A 15,505-nucleotide genomic window follows, 5' to 3' on the forward strand; every position below is an offset into this window, starting at 1 on the left:
CTTTTTTAAGGAGTTTTTTCTGAATATCCTTTTTTTCTTGTTTTTCAAGATTAATCATCATTAACTGCTTTTTGGACTAAAATAACATATTTTGATAAAGAATGGTAATTCAGATGATGAATTGTTGTCCTGTAAAATTAACTTACTTTAGAGTTTTTTTATTAAATGTGAGAAGGATTATTTTAAATTTTTTATTTTACCTCTTGGATATCTTGGTTCAGCTCACTGATTGTTTGAACTGTAAACCCAAAAATATTTATTAGATATTATATTGTGCACACTTAAGAGTCATTTATAACATGAGAGTGTGAATTTTGAAATAATTTGTGGTATTCAAACAGTGAGAGGCTTAGAGCCAGAAAACTCTGAAATAGGAAGTCGTCTTTTAGACTCAAATTATGACGTTAAATAGTCCAATGAACATGAGACACAGTAATTGTGCAGTGTAAATAGACCCACTGAACTTAATAAATGATCTAATTACTTGCTAGTGAAGCTATTTTCTTTGTAACAACATCAAATCCTCTTTAGTATTGCATTAATGTCGTCTTCCTATTCCACAGTTTTCGGTTACTACAGTATAGTTTTACAAATTTTGATCGTAAAATTGGGTTGACAAATAAACATCACAAATATCAAAGATCAACAAATATCTTCGAGTCCAATTTGAACTGTCATGTTTCGTGGGACACTCTGTACGCAAAGAGAATAGAATATATATTAGAGGGGAATTTATACAATCCCTCGGTATGAATTTTTTCAGTCCCTTTTAGCCTGAAAGGGAGTTCAAAGTGTGCAAATCATGTAAATGTTCACACATTATATGCAGTAGAGTACATTAATACTGTATGTTCCCTAGACTATCCATTTCAATTTCGAATTTTTTAAAGCTGTTATATTTATCATTTATATTTGTCTAAAGCAAAATTACATAAAACAATATAAAAGTTTGCAAACTAATACTCTTTTCTCTGGATATCGCATTTTATAATTGACAGGGTTTGCCAAAAAAAACAGGTGCAATACAAGACTTTTAGCATGAGTATAGTTTAGTTATTCAGAGGTGGTTTTCAGAAAAGGGGTTTCTTGGTCCCAGTCTAGTGTTTTTCGTTTTCTAAAAATGTGGTAAGATGACAGTACAGCAAGGCTTGAAAGATTTTCACACATTGCTTTGAAACTAACACTAGGTTTGCAGAACTTATGCAGTTTCTTTAGAATCGCCTTATTTGATGGTGAGATATATCCTCTTGAGCCGATTTCAAAAGGATGAACAGACACATCCCTAGTTGTTATATCTGTAATAAAATGTTCATACTTGTTCATCTTTTGAGCGTTGGCATTTTTGATATTTGTTTCCAATGGGACAGTGAGCTCAAAAATATCCATCTTTTCCTCCATTCTATCGATAATTACTAAATCTGGTTTCTCTGCGGTCACAAGGAGGTGGGGGGGAACAGTACCTCCCCCTGGAAGGGTATGGGACGGGATGTCGGCATACATCAGAAATCGGTCAATATCAATTAATCCAGTTATATATTTAATAAGATTGTTGTGCCTCCAAGTATATCTTTTTTGGTGTAGTGCAACCTTGCAGCCATTCAAAATATGGTTTGTAGTTTCTTGTCTTCTACCTTGCAATTCAGCGCCTGCCTGTAGACATAGTTTACAGAGATCTGATGCAGATTTTCCCCATTGTAGAAGGTTAGTTTGTGTTGGCAGGGTGTCCAAACAGGAGTTGAGTAGGAATTTCAGTGTACCTTTCTTCAGATTGAACATATAAGATTTCCAGATCATGTCAGATTTTTCAAGCATTGCCAGGCAGAGAAAATGTCCTTGTTTTATGAGTGTTTCTGTATGTTCTCTCCAGAAAGTTTCGTTTTCAAAAGATACTTTTTCACTGACAGTTGTTTTCATTTTTTTATAGGATTGATTTTTGGAAGCTTGGTCTTCCCACTCAGGCATTTCTGCTTGACCATAGTTCTCTAATGTGGCTTGTTGAAACATTTTTTCTGCATAGTCTGTGATGGAATTTTTGCGGTGCCAATTTTTTTCCCTGTCTAATTTAGATTGTAAGGCAGAGTTAACTGTTTCATCACTCAGTATTCTTATCCTAGTGTATGCTTGCGTCATAGTTGTTTTGTACAGGGTGGATATTGAAGTGATGTCTAGGCCAGGTTTCAAGTGTAGAGCAGCATTTGTTGCACAGGGAGGTAATCCAGCTGGTAATAATGAATTAGGTGAATAAAAAACTTCATTTGATTTATAGTTATAACGGAAAATCATCGTTTGTAAAGTGAAAGGCATAGAGTCTATGTGAAATTATGAAACCAGCCTATTTCATAATTTGGTTTTCTTTTAATATTAATTTTAGATTTTCTAAAAAGTGATGTTCCAGGGCCCAAAAGTTTATATATAGCACAAATATGTGAAGTACACCTGCAGCATGGAAACAGTACAACAAAATGGGCGTTTTACACTTTTTTGTAGTAAATAAAGTCTATTCTCTTTGTCTGTACGTCAGCAATACCTTTCTGACCCATTTAACAAAAATGAATGAAAGTTTACAACAAAAAGGGAGAACAATTATCAAACCAAATATTTATTCCTAATTTGTTCTTTTCGTTGTTCCATATTTGTGATTGTGCAGCTAGGCGTCCGGTCAGCTCCTCGCATTCATGACGTAATTCACCTGAACAATTTCATAATTAAAGGGACTGTTGTTGGAATTACAAGTAACCCTCTAAATAAGGATATACTCGATTGACATCTGTAACGTTTAAACCTTTATCAAAATTCCGGAAGATATCGTCATTTATTGTTAAGAAAGTGTTTATTTCTGACAATTTTTTTCATTGTTTCCAAACCATTAATGAATCACAATTCTTTACCCTTTAAACTGTTATCTAAGTAAATAAATCTTGCAACTTGAATAACAAAAGTTAATATTTTTTTCTTTCCGGTTATTTTAACCACTTAACTTTCACATTTATCTCTCTGGAAGGAGTAGATTCATTTGGTGTAGTATTCTGAATTTATACTTTGCAACTTGCACAGTACTGTAAATGAACTGGAGTTTTTATTCCTTTTGTTTCTCTGATATTGATTTAAAGAATTTAAAATACAACTCTGTGAGTCATTGATGACACTTTTTCTGTAATGAATTGCTAAGAGATGTGAAGAGATTTGTAATTTTTACCAACAAGTTTGCTCTGGTTGTTCATAAGTTCTGTTTTGTGCTTAATCTGCTCCTTGAGTATATTCTCCCTGTACTCCTGGTCCTGCTTGAGCTGGTGGATCTGATGGGAAATCTCTCTTTTCTCATCATCCTTCAATTCGGCAACCTCACGTTCAATTCTTTCTTTGCTCCTTGTCTAAAGAATGTCAAAGTGCAATAGAGATGATTGTAGTACAGTGCTACCCACAAAGGATGAGAGTTTATGACGACAGTCCGGTACAAAATATTTGTACTTTCTGTTTCCTTATATTCATGATTTCCTGCAACTGTGAACTTGTTACTTTATTTGACAAACATTAAATAAGCTATTAAAAGACTTCATTCAACATTAGAATCATCATATTTTTATAGTTTCAGTTCGTCTTTACAGTATAATCCTTTGTGGGTTTCTTTTTAAAGTACTGATGTAAAACTCTAGATCAAAAAATATACTGTAATAAGGATCAAGTGTTACACAAAACGAGAAACCAATATCTTTTTCTGAAGATCTAATGAGAATAAATTTGCAAACTAATAGATTTGGTTTCTTTTAATTTGGCGATAATTCAAAATTAAGGATCTATGAAGTTACACTATTATACCAGTCATTTCATCTAAATTTGACCTTTTATATTTGTCTATATTGCAGTACAACCTGGCTGTGTACCTGTATAAGAACTTGTGTTTCTAGATCTCCTACACTCTCCACGAGGTGAATATTCTCCTTCCGGCATTTCAACAGCTGATCCTCAGTCTCACGCAACCTCTCTCTATAACAAATTTATCAATTAAACGCAGCAGTTTACACCCAAAAGCATGGTTGGCAACACTGAAACTTTATTTCAGATGGTTCAAGATGCCTAACCAAGTGACCAGGTTTGTTCTCTTTAACGTCTAATTAGAATGTTGTCATGAGCAATCTTATATTCTGAAAGAGTGTAGGACAAATAACTGTTAATTAAATATTGTAAACCTTATTATGGACTTGACTCAAAAAATATTTTTAAACCTGAAGCTTTTTGACTCGGCCTGTAATCTTTCACATTCCAGCTTCACCTCCCCACATTCACGTTCAAATCTAAAATATGAAAATAGAATTAAATCACAAAGAACTTTTTCAATCCCTTTTTTTCCAACCAAGCTGGCAACCCCTCAATTAATTGCCAGCTGTTGGTTTTATTTAATTTTAAACTAGATTATATAATTCGCATTTTGTCATTTATTCCATAAATTAACATGTCAGAAAGGAATTGAGTCTTTGCCACACAATCAAATATTCTAATCTATATTTTCAATCTGATAGTGTTACTTACTTTCTTACTAGCGCTATCCCCAGTATTGGGTCAAGAGACCTCAACCTGATGGTGTACACCTTTATTACTTGATATGGCAGAATTCATTTAACAGAGTTAATTACCTTAGTTTAGCAGAGTTAATTACCTTAGTTTAGCAGAGGTAATTACCTTAGTTTAGCAGAGTTAATAACCTTAGTTTATCAGAGTTAATTACNAACATGGGATTTAGAGGGGGGGGGGTCAAATTGACCCCCCCCAGCGTATCCAGGTTTTCAAGTACCCCAGCGGGGATAGGGTTAATAACCTTAGTTTAGCAGAGTTAATTACCTTAGTTTAACAGAGGTAATTACCTTAGTACAGCAGAGGTAATTACCTTAGTTTAGCAGAGCTAGTTACCTTAGGTTAACAGAGTTAATTAACTTAGTTTAGCAGAGTTAATTACCTTAGTTTAGCAAAGTTAATTACCTTAGTTTAGTAGAGTTAATAACCTTAGTTTAGCAGAGTTAATTACCTTAGTTTAGCAGAATTAAGTTCTCTCTCAGCCTTGCAACGGGACAAATTTCCTTCAGCAAGCTCTGGTCAATTCATAAAATATTAGTGAGTAGAAATAAGAGATTAAATTTTTTAAAATTTTACATTTTTTACCCACGTGATGATCTTTTTAGATTATTTTTAAATGCTCTATTTGGTTGAAAAAAAAACTAAAAAGTCACGGTTGAGATTTCTATAATCATAAAGATAGTATTCACAATTTTTTGGAGGGAAGAGGGGTGGGGGGGGAGGGGGGGAGGCTACATTATTTTCCCATAAATTCTTATACTTTTGATTTACCTGTTTGCAATGCACCTAATCTTGTTTCCAGATCTTCTCTAACCTTCAAATAATAATAATATAAATGTTTTTGAGATTTCTTTCCTTAATGTAATTTGAGATTGTTAAATATGCGGAGAGCTGAAATTTTTTGAAGCGTAAATATCAAGATCAATGCTAAATCTCATCTTTTTATTATTCTGCAGATTAATTAAATCTGAATCTGACATTAATATCAAGAAAAGTATCTAAAATGCAAGCAATCAGTGTCGATTGGAGAAACGGAACAGCCAATAGAAGCCGAGAATTTTTGCGCGCAATTAATGAGATAATCTCATTGGTCAGAACCAACCAGGGATATCCAAAAGAGAGGATAAAGCAAAAAATTCAAAAGTGTCAACAGGGGATACCGAGATTTAGCAATATGGATTAAGATTATCTAATACAAAACATTTTAGCTCTGACAATTAGAGATAAATCAGCTAAACTTTTCTGACTTTTCATATGAAACGAAAGAGCAAAAATTGTATTATTTTACATTTATAATTTAAAACTTTTATAAAACACGCAGTTTTTTTTAAATTCTAGCACAACTCTACTTTTTGTTTAGAGCATGTAAGAATGCTATTGATCAGTTTTAAAACGAAGATAATTAATTTTTAACTAATCTAGGTCTAAATAATTGAACTTTAAATTTAGATATTAAAAAGGAAAAAAGAAAAGAAAAAAGGAGAAAAGAACTGCAATTTGAAAGAATTTCTTTAGTTTACACCTTAGTGGTAATTTAAATTTGAAATTTAAAAGTTAAAAAAGAAAAAAAAAACCTGTGAAATAATTTTCTCCTTGTCTTGAATCTGTCTCCGAAGATCCGCCTCTGACCTCTTTAACCTCTCTGATAGAGCAGTTAGACTACCAACCTCTCCACACTACAATAAAAGACATTAGTAAGCCTCTGAACTCTTTAACCTCTCTGATAGAGCAGTTAGACTACCAACCTCTCCACACTACAATAAAAGACATTAGTAGGCCTCTGAAATCTTTAATCTCTCTAATAGAGCAGTTAATACCAACCTCACCACGCTACAATAAAAGACATTAGTAGGCCTCTGAACTCTTTAATCTCTCTGATAGAGCAGTTACACTACCAACCTCTCCACACTACAATAAAAGACATTAGTAAGCCTCTGACCTCTTTAACCTCTCTGATAGAGCAGTTAGACTACCAACCTCTCCACACTACAATAAAAGACATTAGTAAGCCTCTGACCTCTTTAACCTCTCTGATAGAGCAGTTAGACTACCAACCTCTCCACACTACAATAAAAGACATTAGTATGCCTCTGAACTCTTTAATCTCTCTGATAGAGCAGTTACACTACCAGTACCAACCTCTCCACACTACAATAAAAGACATTAGTAAGCCTCTGAACTCTTTAACCTCTCCGATAGAGCAGTTACACTACCAGTACCAACCTCTCCACTCTGCAATATAAACCATTATTGGAAAGAGTTTTCAATATGTCTGAGAATACAGCTTCTGTCAGGGTCTAAATCCGACACAATTTAAGGAAAGTGAATGTTTTGAATAATAAATTTGAAAACATTTACATCTCTTTTATTAGTCCAAATTTTGACCCTGATAAAAAATGTAGGCCAAAAAGGACTCAAAAACTGATAAAATGAAAGCACCACCACATCCTTTCCAATCAGCAATTACATCACACAGCCATAACATTTAAATAAAACGAAAATTTTGATTAAAGGCGCTAATTTTCTTTGTTAAATTTATTTTATGTTATTGTTTTAGGACTTAAAATGTATCTATTGAAACGAAACGTAATATTGTGTTGTTAATCCTTTTGTATCGTTTTCTAAGTGTCGAATTTGGCATTGTATTAAAAAAGCAATTATTTTTAAATTGTTTATTCATATATTTGATTGGTTTACACTCTATGCCTTAACTACTTTAAACCCTGATAGAAAATATTTAGAAAAAAACGGTCCTAAAACGGTCCTAAAACGGTCCTTAAACAGTCCTAAAATGGTCCTAAAACGATCCTTAAAAGGTTCTAAAATTGGATAACTTTAAATTTTATCTCCTACGAGGAAAAGAAATTTGTAATTTATTTATTTTTTAAATATTTTTGTTAATTCTCCTCTTGTGTATGCAAACACACGACCCATATACTCGATGCAAAAATAAAGGTGTTTTAACGATCAGTTTTGCGGATCGTTTTGCCTTTTTATATTTTTTTTCAGGATAAAACTATTTAAAAAGTTTATTAAAAGCAAACTTAACAATAGAACAGTTTTGAAATCTTGAAAGTTTATAAATAAAAAAAATATGAGAACAGTAATAAACACCACGTATATATATCCGCACCCCCCCCCCTATATCACATGCTTTATCATTAAATCATAAACATCTCGAGAATGGGATGATTAACTTGATATTCTGTACCGTTTTGCTGTTTAGTCTATAAATATATTTGTTTAAACTTTAGCACTAGCTGCCTAAAAATCGGTCTGCTACTTCAAATGATCAAGAGTTTTTAGTGAAATCACTGTAAGTTCCGATTCATTTGAAGTACCGAAGCAGCTACAGAAAGTTGTACAATATTTGAACATGCAAAACGGTACAGTAAAACAATATCAAAATATGATGGCCACCTGCTGTGTGATTTGTTGCCTCAGCTGTTCCACTTCCGTCTTCCATCTTGTTTCTATCAATCCTCTCTCCTGCTCTACCTTTAAAACCTGAGAAAAAAACGTTTGAGTCTAAAATCTCCGTCAGAGCGGAAAATTGTGGATCTCCTCTTTTGTTAATCTTCATATTATTTTAATCTTTAGTTTGTACCCAGGAAAATTTCTAAAATGCAACCAATCAAACTGACGATGCAGAATCCCGCGGCGGCTAATCAGAAGCCAGGAAATTTGAAATTTTGCGCGCCATTTAATGAAAGATCTCTTATTGGTCGGAATCTGGCAGAGATTTCTAAAAAGAGAGAAAAAGAGCGGATTAAGTAGAAATCAAAAGTTTCCACATTGGATATTCAGATTAAGCGATTCGTATTAGCGGTATCTAATTCTAAAGTTCAGAGGCATAATTTTAAGAGTTTAATACGCATCGCTGAACCTCCAAAAATCGGTTTTGATTAAGTGCCCACTCACATCTCAAAACACTGAATACAATTTCAAATGGAACAAACCCTGTTTGATCCGCTGCTCAAATTTGAGACATGGCTCAAATTCTTTAAATTCGGCCTTAGGGCTACCAATCCCATTCCAGTGATTTTTTTGCTGAAGTTAAAATACAAGTTTCGCTTTCTAATCTAACAACTATTTTTCTCTTTATTACGGATATATCGTAAGAATAAGAATTAAAAAAAAAACATACATTGGGTACCTTTTAAACCTTTATCTGATCAATGATGTTAAAAATGTCGTCGGTTTTTTTTGTTTGTAAAGTGATTAATTCTGATATTTTTTTATTGTTTCTTAAAATTGGGAAGTAAATTTTATGATAAACCCCAAATTAAAAATAATCTTTAAACAGCTTGAAATTACAACTATACATTTCCTTTAAAAGACTATATTTTCTGGCAGAAGATTTTAGGTCGTCTTCATATATATTCTGCGTAACGTAAGCCTTATATACATGATCTTCAATAAGATTTTTAGGTCGTCTTCATATTCTGCGTAACATAAACTTTACAGGCATGCCAACTTTACATACCTGATCTTAAATAAGATTTTAGGTCGTCTTCATATTCTGCATAACGTAAACTTTACAGGCATGCCAACTTTACATACCTGATCTTCAATAAGATTTTAGGTCGTCTTCATATTCTGCGTAACGTAAGCCTTATATACCTGATCTTCAATAAGATTTTAGGTCGTCTTCATATTCTGCGTAACGTAAACTTTACAGGCATGCCAACTTTACATACCTAATATTCAATAAGATTTTAGGTCGTCTTCATATTCTGCGTAACGTAAGCCTTATATACCTGATCTTCAATAAGATTTCGTATTCTCTGCTGCTGTCTTTCCACCTTAATAATTCATACATTTGAATATAAGGATTATTTTGGGGGGGGGGGAAGGGGTTCAAGGGAAAAATGTAATTTTTATATCGGAAAGGTTAGCTAATGTACTAGCCATAATAGATTTAAGTTTGACATCATTCTCATGGATTCGAAGATAAGCGTTAGTCTAATAATATTTTATTCCTTATACGTGACTAGATTAAAAAGTTTTGTCTTCAAGGACTGGACACTTCAAAAACATAATAATGGAAGGACAAGGATTTCGAAGTGGCGCGGACGGAGAACTTGTTGTGGTTCTTCTTCCTCCCCTTGTACACTAGTTTTGGCTCAAATGTAGTCTATATATTCCTGAGCGTGTAGGTGAGCCACCTCAAACTCTATCTCTGATTTCTCTGCCCTCAGCTGTTCTGCAACCTAAAAAAAACCATCATGCCACTCTATAAATCAAGCATTACTCTTTCAATTATAAGGGGTCACTAGAAATTTCTACAGAAATATCAAAGGTTTACAACATCAGGTTACAGAAAAAATTTAAAAATCAGAGTTTGTAAAATAGACTCAATTCCCTAAATGCACGGTAGTGTATTTAATTTCTGAATTTCTGAATTTTCCCATAGTAAAAATTTTTCTACATTTTATTTTATTAATCTGCAAAAATATATAATTAGCAAATTTTCCACCAATTAAGCAATAACTCAGATTTTATTACTTTTAAATGTTCATCTAAAAAAACATTCTCTGTTTACCTGAATACTTTTGGATACTTGAGCCGCTGCTTCTTCTTCTCTTATCTAGGGTTTAATTACATGTTTATTTTCAGACGTGTATTCTGGGGGTGGCTATGTTACAAATTAATAACTTATCACTTTATTGTTCCTCATAATACTACATTTTGAAAATCTTAATCCAAACTTTTGAATTATTATTTAGCTCTTCATTTTAGATAAAAATGCAACCAAGTCAAAATAAATGCCTTCTCTTAATATTTTTAATAAATAAAATAGTAGTTTTATAAATTCAAAGTTTTATTATTATTAATAACCCCTCAAAAATGTTAACCTGTAACTGTTCCATCTGCTTCTTCAGTTCCTGTAAATCCCCAGGGTTAGGATCAGCTAAATATTTTAATCCAGGATCAGCTAAACCACCTACTTTAGGATTGACTTCAACTAAAGGATTAACTCTCCTGCTCATATTCTCCGTCTGTGACCTGCAAAGAAAATTTTAAACTTTGTACAAACGGTAAATTGTAAAACAAACTGATTTTAATTTATTCTATCCGATTTAACTCATTTCTCAATTTTGTCATTACTTTTGTTGTAGCTAACTTCCTCTTAAAGAAACTAATTTTAATTAATTTAAATCAAAGCCATCAAAAGTTTTGAGCTCCGAAAAAGGTTAAAAATCCATTGGTCTAAAAAGTCAAAAATCTTTCTATTCAACTGATTAATATTGAAAGACTAAAAAGTTAAAAAAGGCAAAATAAGAGAAAATTAAAATGATTTTGATTGTCATGAACCTGATATTCTTTTCATTTCCTGTTTCCTTGATCTCTAGCAATGTTTCAAATTCAGCTGCCAGAGCCTGTAATCCAAGCAGAACTGCTGACATCTTAATTATCATTCAATTAATCAATTCATCAGAAAACAATCAAACATGAATAAAATTTTAAACCAAAAAATTTAAAAAACAACCTTTTTTAAAAAAATTGGTTTAATTCAACAGACAGAACGCCAAGTACGAGAATTAATCAATCTTTCCAGACAAGTAACCAAATTTTATTTATCAACAACATTTTTCATTTTAGTAAATATATGAAAGTTTTATAATCGAAACTGAAAAATTTTATATCTGTTGATTAAAAGAGACTTAGAATTGATCTTTTTAAAAATACCTGCAAATCATTTGATTCAATTAAAATTTTCTGTTTAAAAATTTAAAATGGCGGTTTTGTTGGAAATTTCTTTATCCCTTGCAAAATGACATCGTTCAATTTTGTCAACAAATAAAAGGCAAAAATGGTGGACATTCGGCTGAATTTCCACGTGGATGAGAAGAGGTTGCAATTTGCAAGCTACCTGTGTAAGCTGGGATCTCGTGAGCTCAGTTTCCATTTCCAATTGATGAATATATTTTTCCTGAAATAAAAACATTTTCGAATTGGTAATTAATTAAACAATATTATTCTGAACAAAAATATTTAGATTTTGAATTGCTCTCAGAGCAGGACTGGAGCTCTAAGAGCAGAAACATATAAATACCTTATTAACAAGTGCTCTAAGGGCATGATGGGATAAGTATCTGTCTATGAAAAGTTCTCTAAGATCAGGACTGGTTTAATACCTTTCTGTGAACAAGTGCTCTAAAAGCAGGAATATATAAATACCTTTTTAACAAGTGCTCTAAGGGCATGATGGGATAAGTGTGTGCACAAGTGCTCTAAGAGCAGGACTGAATAAATACCTGTCTGTGAACAAGTGCTCTAAGGGCAGGACTGGACGATGGAGAGTGATGTCTCAAATGCTCAGGAGAGATTAACTAAAACAAACAGAAGTTTAAATATATTGGTCCCCAGAATAATCTAAACCACAAATACGACTTTTGATAGATTTTTTTTTGAAGGAATAGTTTGAGACAGCGTTTTACAATTGACAACAGGATAAAACAAGGCTTCACATGGAAAAAAGATGTAAATGAAGAAAAAATAAATGCAAAGGCGATTCTATCAATACAATGAAGACAACTTTTCATTTAAGTTTGACGGTTAACAAGTTTATTTCGAATTACACGTTTACAAGTACAATCAAAGAGAAGCTTTTTTAATTGACAGCTTCTCTGGACTTCTATGTTTATGTGTATTCAATATTCATACTCTCTAACAGGTTGATATAAATCAAAATTGAAATCGAAGTCGTCTTCATTTCATTTTATTGATATAATCGCCTACCACAGTACATATAATTCACGACTCACCTTATGTTCAACAGGCTGAACAAACTGGTTCTGGAAAATACCGGTGTTGCTGCCATAATTGTTTTTAAACAGGGTTGGATCTCTAGATGGAGGGTAGGGTTCTGGTATTCTTGATACTCTAGGACTACCTAGATTTTAAAAATACAGGGTGTCCCATTATCAGATTGGATTATCTCCAAGATTTAACGTCGAAACACGCACAGATACTTCACGAATTTAGAATTTTCTGAATGCAAATTTTTATTTTAGCCTTTTGCAAATTTTTTTAAAGATTTTTATTTTTTATTGCTTATTACTACCGGATATAGCAATTAAGAGTATTTCACGATCCAATACGATATGGGACACTCTGTACTATATAGGTGATGATAACCATAATAGAATAATAGAATAATAGAATAATAGAATAATAAAATATAATAGAATAATAGAATAATAGAATAATAGAATAGTATAATGATAAAATAATAGAATAAACATCATCTTCGTTCAGTTTTATAGGTTCAATCATAGAAACATCGTGAAGGATTTTGTAGCTGTGAGAAATTTTCTGAGATAAATCAATCAATTTAACATCTTTAGCAAATTGAAAGGTTGAAAGCAAAAACTAATTTTATTCTTCTAACTCATGTAAAACTTAAGAAAATCTGACGGAAGATTAAAATCAAACACGTTTTCAATCATAATTCCTTTTTTAGTGAAAAAAATTGAAAAGAATTTGAAAAGAACACTTCTAATTTGTACCCGGATTAATTTGTAACTGGATCAATTTGTAACCGGATCAATTTGTAACTGGAACAATTTGTACCCGGATCAATTTGTAACCGGATCAATTTGTAACCGGATCAATTTGTAACCGGATCAATTTGTACCCAGATCAATTTGTAACCGGATCAATTTGTAACCGGATCAATTTGTAACCGGAACAATTCGTACCAAGATCAATTGGTAACCGGATCAATTTGTAATCAGATCAATTTGTAACTGGATCAATTTGTAAATAGATCAATTTGTAATCAGATCAATTTGTAACCGGATCAATTTGTAACCGAATCAATTTGTAATCAGATCAATTTGTAACTGGATCAATTTCTAACCAGATCAATTTGTAACCGGATCAATTTGTAACCGGAACAATTTGTAACCAGATCAATTTGTAACTGGCTGGATCAATTTGTAACCGGATCAATTTGCTGCATCTCATACTATGTGCACAACATAATGAGATGCGAGATTACAAAGGCGTACCAGTTACTAATCATTTGTAAAACTTCTAAGATTTGTTGTGAAACCTTTAAAAAGTCCAAAAATACTAAAAAAATAAAAAAAACTATCTCTGAAAATTCTTAGGGTATACGTTTACTTAAAAAATACTTTATCAACAGAAAAGGTAAAATCAGAATATGGAGGACAAAAAGAAAAAAATTCCAATGAATACAATTGAAACCTGTGTTTTCTAAGTAAAGCTGTTGTGAACCAAACAATTCCCGGCGCTTCTCATCCCTGAAATTATCATTTTACAGGGTGTCCCAATTTAAATATGACAATTAAGTGAACACTTTTTTATCTTATTCCATCAATGTGGTATTCAGTTACTATTCGAACGTTGCTAAAAGCAATTAAGAAAATTTTCCCTAATTCTGGGATTTCCAAAATGTAGTCTGCCTGCATTGTATATGAAAAATTTAACCGGAGTACGGTGGTAAGCAATATTATCTATATAATAAAGACGACTTTTTTATTTAAGTTTTAATTTTTTGTTAGCTTTTTTGAGTTACAAGTTTACAAGCAAGTAAAGAGAAGCCTTTTTAATTGACAACCTTCTCTTTGTTTCCATTTTTTAGTGTATCCTTGCTGTGTAAAACTTGGATATCAACCAAAATTGAAATCTAAAGTCGTCTTTATTAAATTGAAATAATCGCCTACTACCGTAGTAAAATGATTTTTGATATATTATGATATAAGTTACAAGATCTTTATCGTGTTTTACTAAATAAAGACGACATCTAGGCCATATTTTGGAAAGTCCGAATGAGCTGTGCAACCTAAATTAGGTTTTTTGGAACATTTCTGATACTTTAAATTTGAGTATTTCCAACCTGGTCGATTTTTCGGAGAGATTTTCACTCGTATTCGTCAAATTATGCCATGAATTAACTCGTCTTTTCATCTGAAATTATTCAACAAAATTTTAAAATATACAATTTAGTTATTTTACTGTACTGTACCTTATTTTCCTGTGGTATTGTGCCAAAAATCTTTCTTGTGTTTGGTTTTGGTGGCATTTTCTTATACCTTCCACCTTCAGAGCCGCCTCCGTCTTTACCTTAGAAAATGTATTCAATTGGTTTTTATTATTTAAATCTACTTCATAGAGAAGTTAAGGGAATTTTACTTTACCGAGGGTTCTCAAGACCAATTTTGCCTACAAAACATCAAGAGCGCAGCGGCCAGCGAGGGATGTTTTCTATGCAAAATTGGTCGAGGTAACATGGGAAAGTAAAATTTTTAATTTGCCGAAAAAGTAGGTGTGCACAATTTTATCGTATTTTGAGATGAAATTGAGCATTTTTTTTCAAAAAACTGTAGAGCGGGTCGTTATTTTTCTTAATTGTCGGAAAGGACGTAAAGTAACTTAACCTCCCTCTTTAGGGGTAATCATAGGTCGGTAATGTTGATGAAAAGGTGGAGACATTGTTTAATTGAGCACAATAACATCTAAGTGTCTTGTGTTTATTATCTATAGCAAATATATTCTCGCACAAAGTAGAATATATAAACTCTCAGTACAGCTGTATTCTGACGTCAAAAGTGTCAACTCATTTTTTTTTGTCTGACAAAACTATTAATAATAGTGATAATTGTAGACTAAAGTGCTTATCTTACATTAAAATCAGTAAAATTTCTTGTGTTCTTTATTTTCTGTTTTTACACTTTTTTATTTAATCTTGGAAAACATAGTATCTAATGTTTAGTTTTCTGGTGACTAATGTTTAGTTTCTAGTGTCTAGTGTCTAGTGTCTGGTGTCTAGTGTCTAGTATCTAATGTCTAGTGACTAGTGACTAGTGTCTAGTGACTAGTGTTTAGTGACTAGTGTCTAGTGACTAGTGTCTAGTGACTAGTGTCTAGTGACTAGTGTCTAGTGACTAGTGTCTAGTGACTA

The 15,505-nt window shown here is 32.3% G+C and overlaps 3 protein-coding genes and 1 long non-coding RNA gene across 4 annotated transcripts in view; all 4 read right to left on the minus strand.

The window, feature by feature from the left end:
* Positions 1–2,561: 2,561 nt before the first annotated feature.
* On the minus strand, positions 2,562–6,571 carry LOC111715701 (coiled-coil domain-containing protein 102A). Its single transcript, XM_023491057.1, has 8 exons — positions 6,560–6,571; positions 6,144–6,245; positions 5,341–5,383; positions 5,021–5,084; positions 4,224–4,292; positions 3,882–3,984; positions 3,197–3,371; positions 2,562–2,689 (listed from the first exon to the last, which is right to left on the minus strand). The coding sequence occupies exons 1-8, from the start codon at positions 6,569–6,571 to the stop codon at positions 2,562–2,564; spliced, it is 696 nt and encodes a 231-aa protein (XP_023346825.1).
* A 6-nt stretch (positions 6,572–6,577) lies between these two features.
* LOC111715700 (uncharacterized) lies at positions 6,578–9,376 on the minus strand. The gene is made up of 3 exons (XR_002768294.1): positions 9,330–9,376; positions 7,990–8,076; positions 6,578–6,633 (listed from the first exon to the last, which is right to left on the minus strand). It is a non-coding gene; the product is annotated as an uncharacterized LOC111715700 (long non-coding RNA).
* A 319-nt stretch (positions 9,377–9,695) lies between these two features.
* LOC111715706 (uncharacterized) lies at positions 9,696–11,106 on the minus strand. Its single transcript, XM_023491070.1, has 4 exons — positions 10,888–11,106; positions 10,428–10,578; positions 10,115–10,159; positions 9,696–9,782 (listed from the first exon to the last, which is right to left on the minus strand). Exons 1-4 carry the CDS (start codon positions 10,989–10,991, stop codon positions 9,696–9,698), a joined length of 387 nt encoding a protein of 128 aa, XP_023346838.1. The 5' UTR covers positions 10,992–11,106.
* Positions 11,107–11,191: 85 nt separating this feature from the next.
* Positions 11,192–15,505, minus strand: part of LOC111715707 (uncharacterized) — a 5,394-nt gene continuing 1,080 nt past the window's right edge. The window contains exons 2-8 of the mRNA XM_023491071.1: positions 14,570–14,667; positions 14,441–14,511; positions 13,789–13,844; positions 12,342–12,469; positions 11,832–11,906; positions 11,447–11,506; positions 11,192–11,203 (exon numbers count right to left, since the gene is read on the minus strand). Of these exons, the coding sequence (XP_023346839.1) occupies positions 11,192–11,203; positions 11,447–11,506; positions 11,832–11,906; positions 12,342–12,469; positions 13,789–13,844; positions 14,441–14,511; positions 14,570–14,667 (500 nt within the window). The remainder of the gene's footprint in view (positions 11,204–11,446; positions 11,507–11,831; positions 11,907–12,341; positions 12,470–13,788; positions 13,845–14,440; positions 14,512–14,569; positions 14,668–15,505) is intronic.

The sequence above is a fragment of the Eurytemora carolleeae genome, unplaced genomic scaffold (assembly GCF_000591075.1).
Source record: "Eurytemora carolleeae unplaced genomic scaffold, Eaff_2.0 scaffold1270, whole genome shotgun sequence".
In the NCBI taxonomy this organism is placed as follows: Eukaryota; Metazoa; Arthropoda; class Copepoda; order Calanoida; family Temoridae; genus Eurytemora; species Eurytemora carolleeae.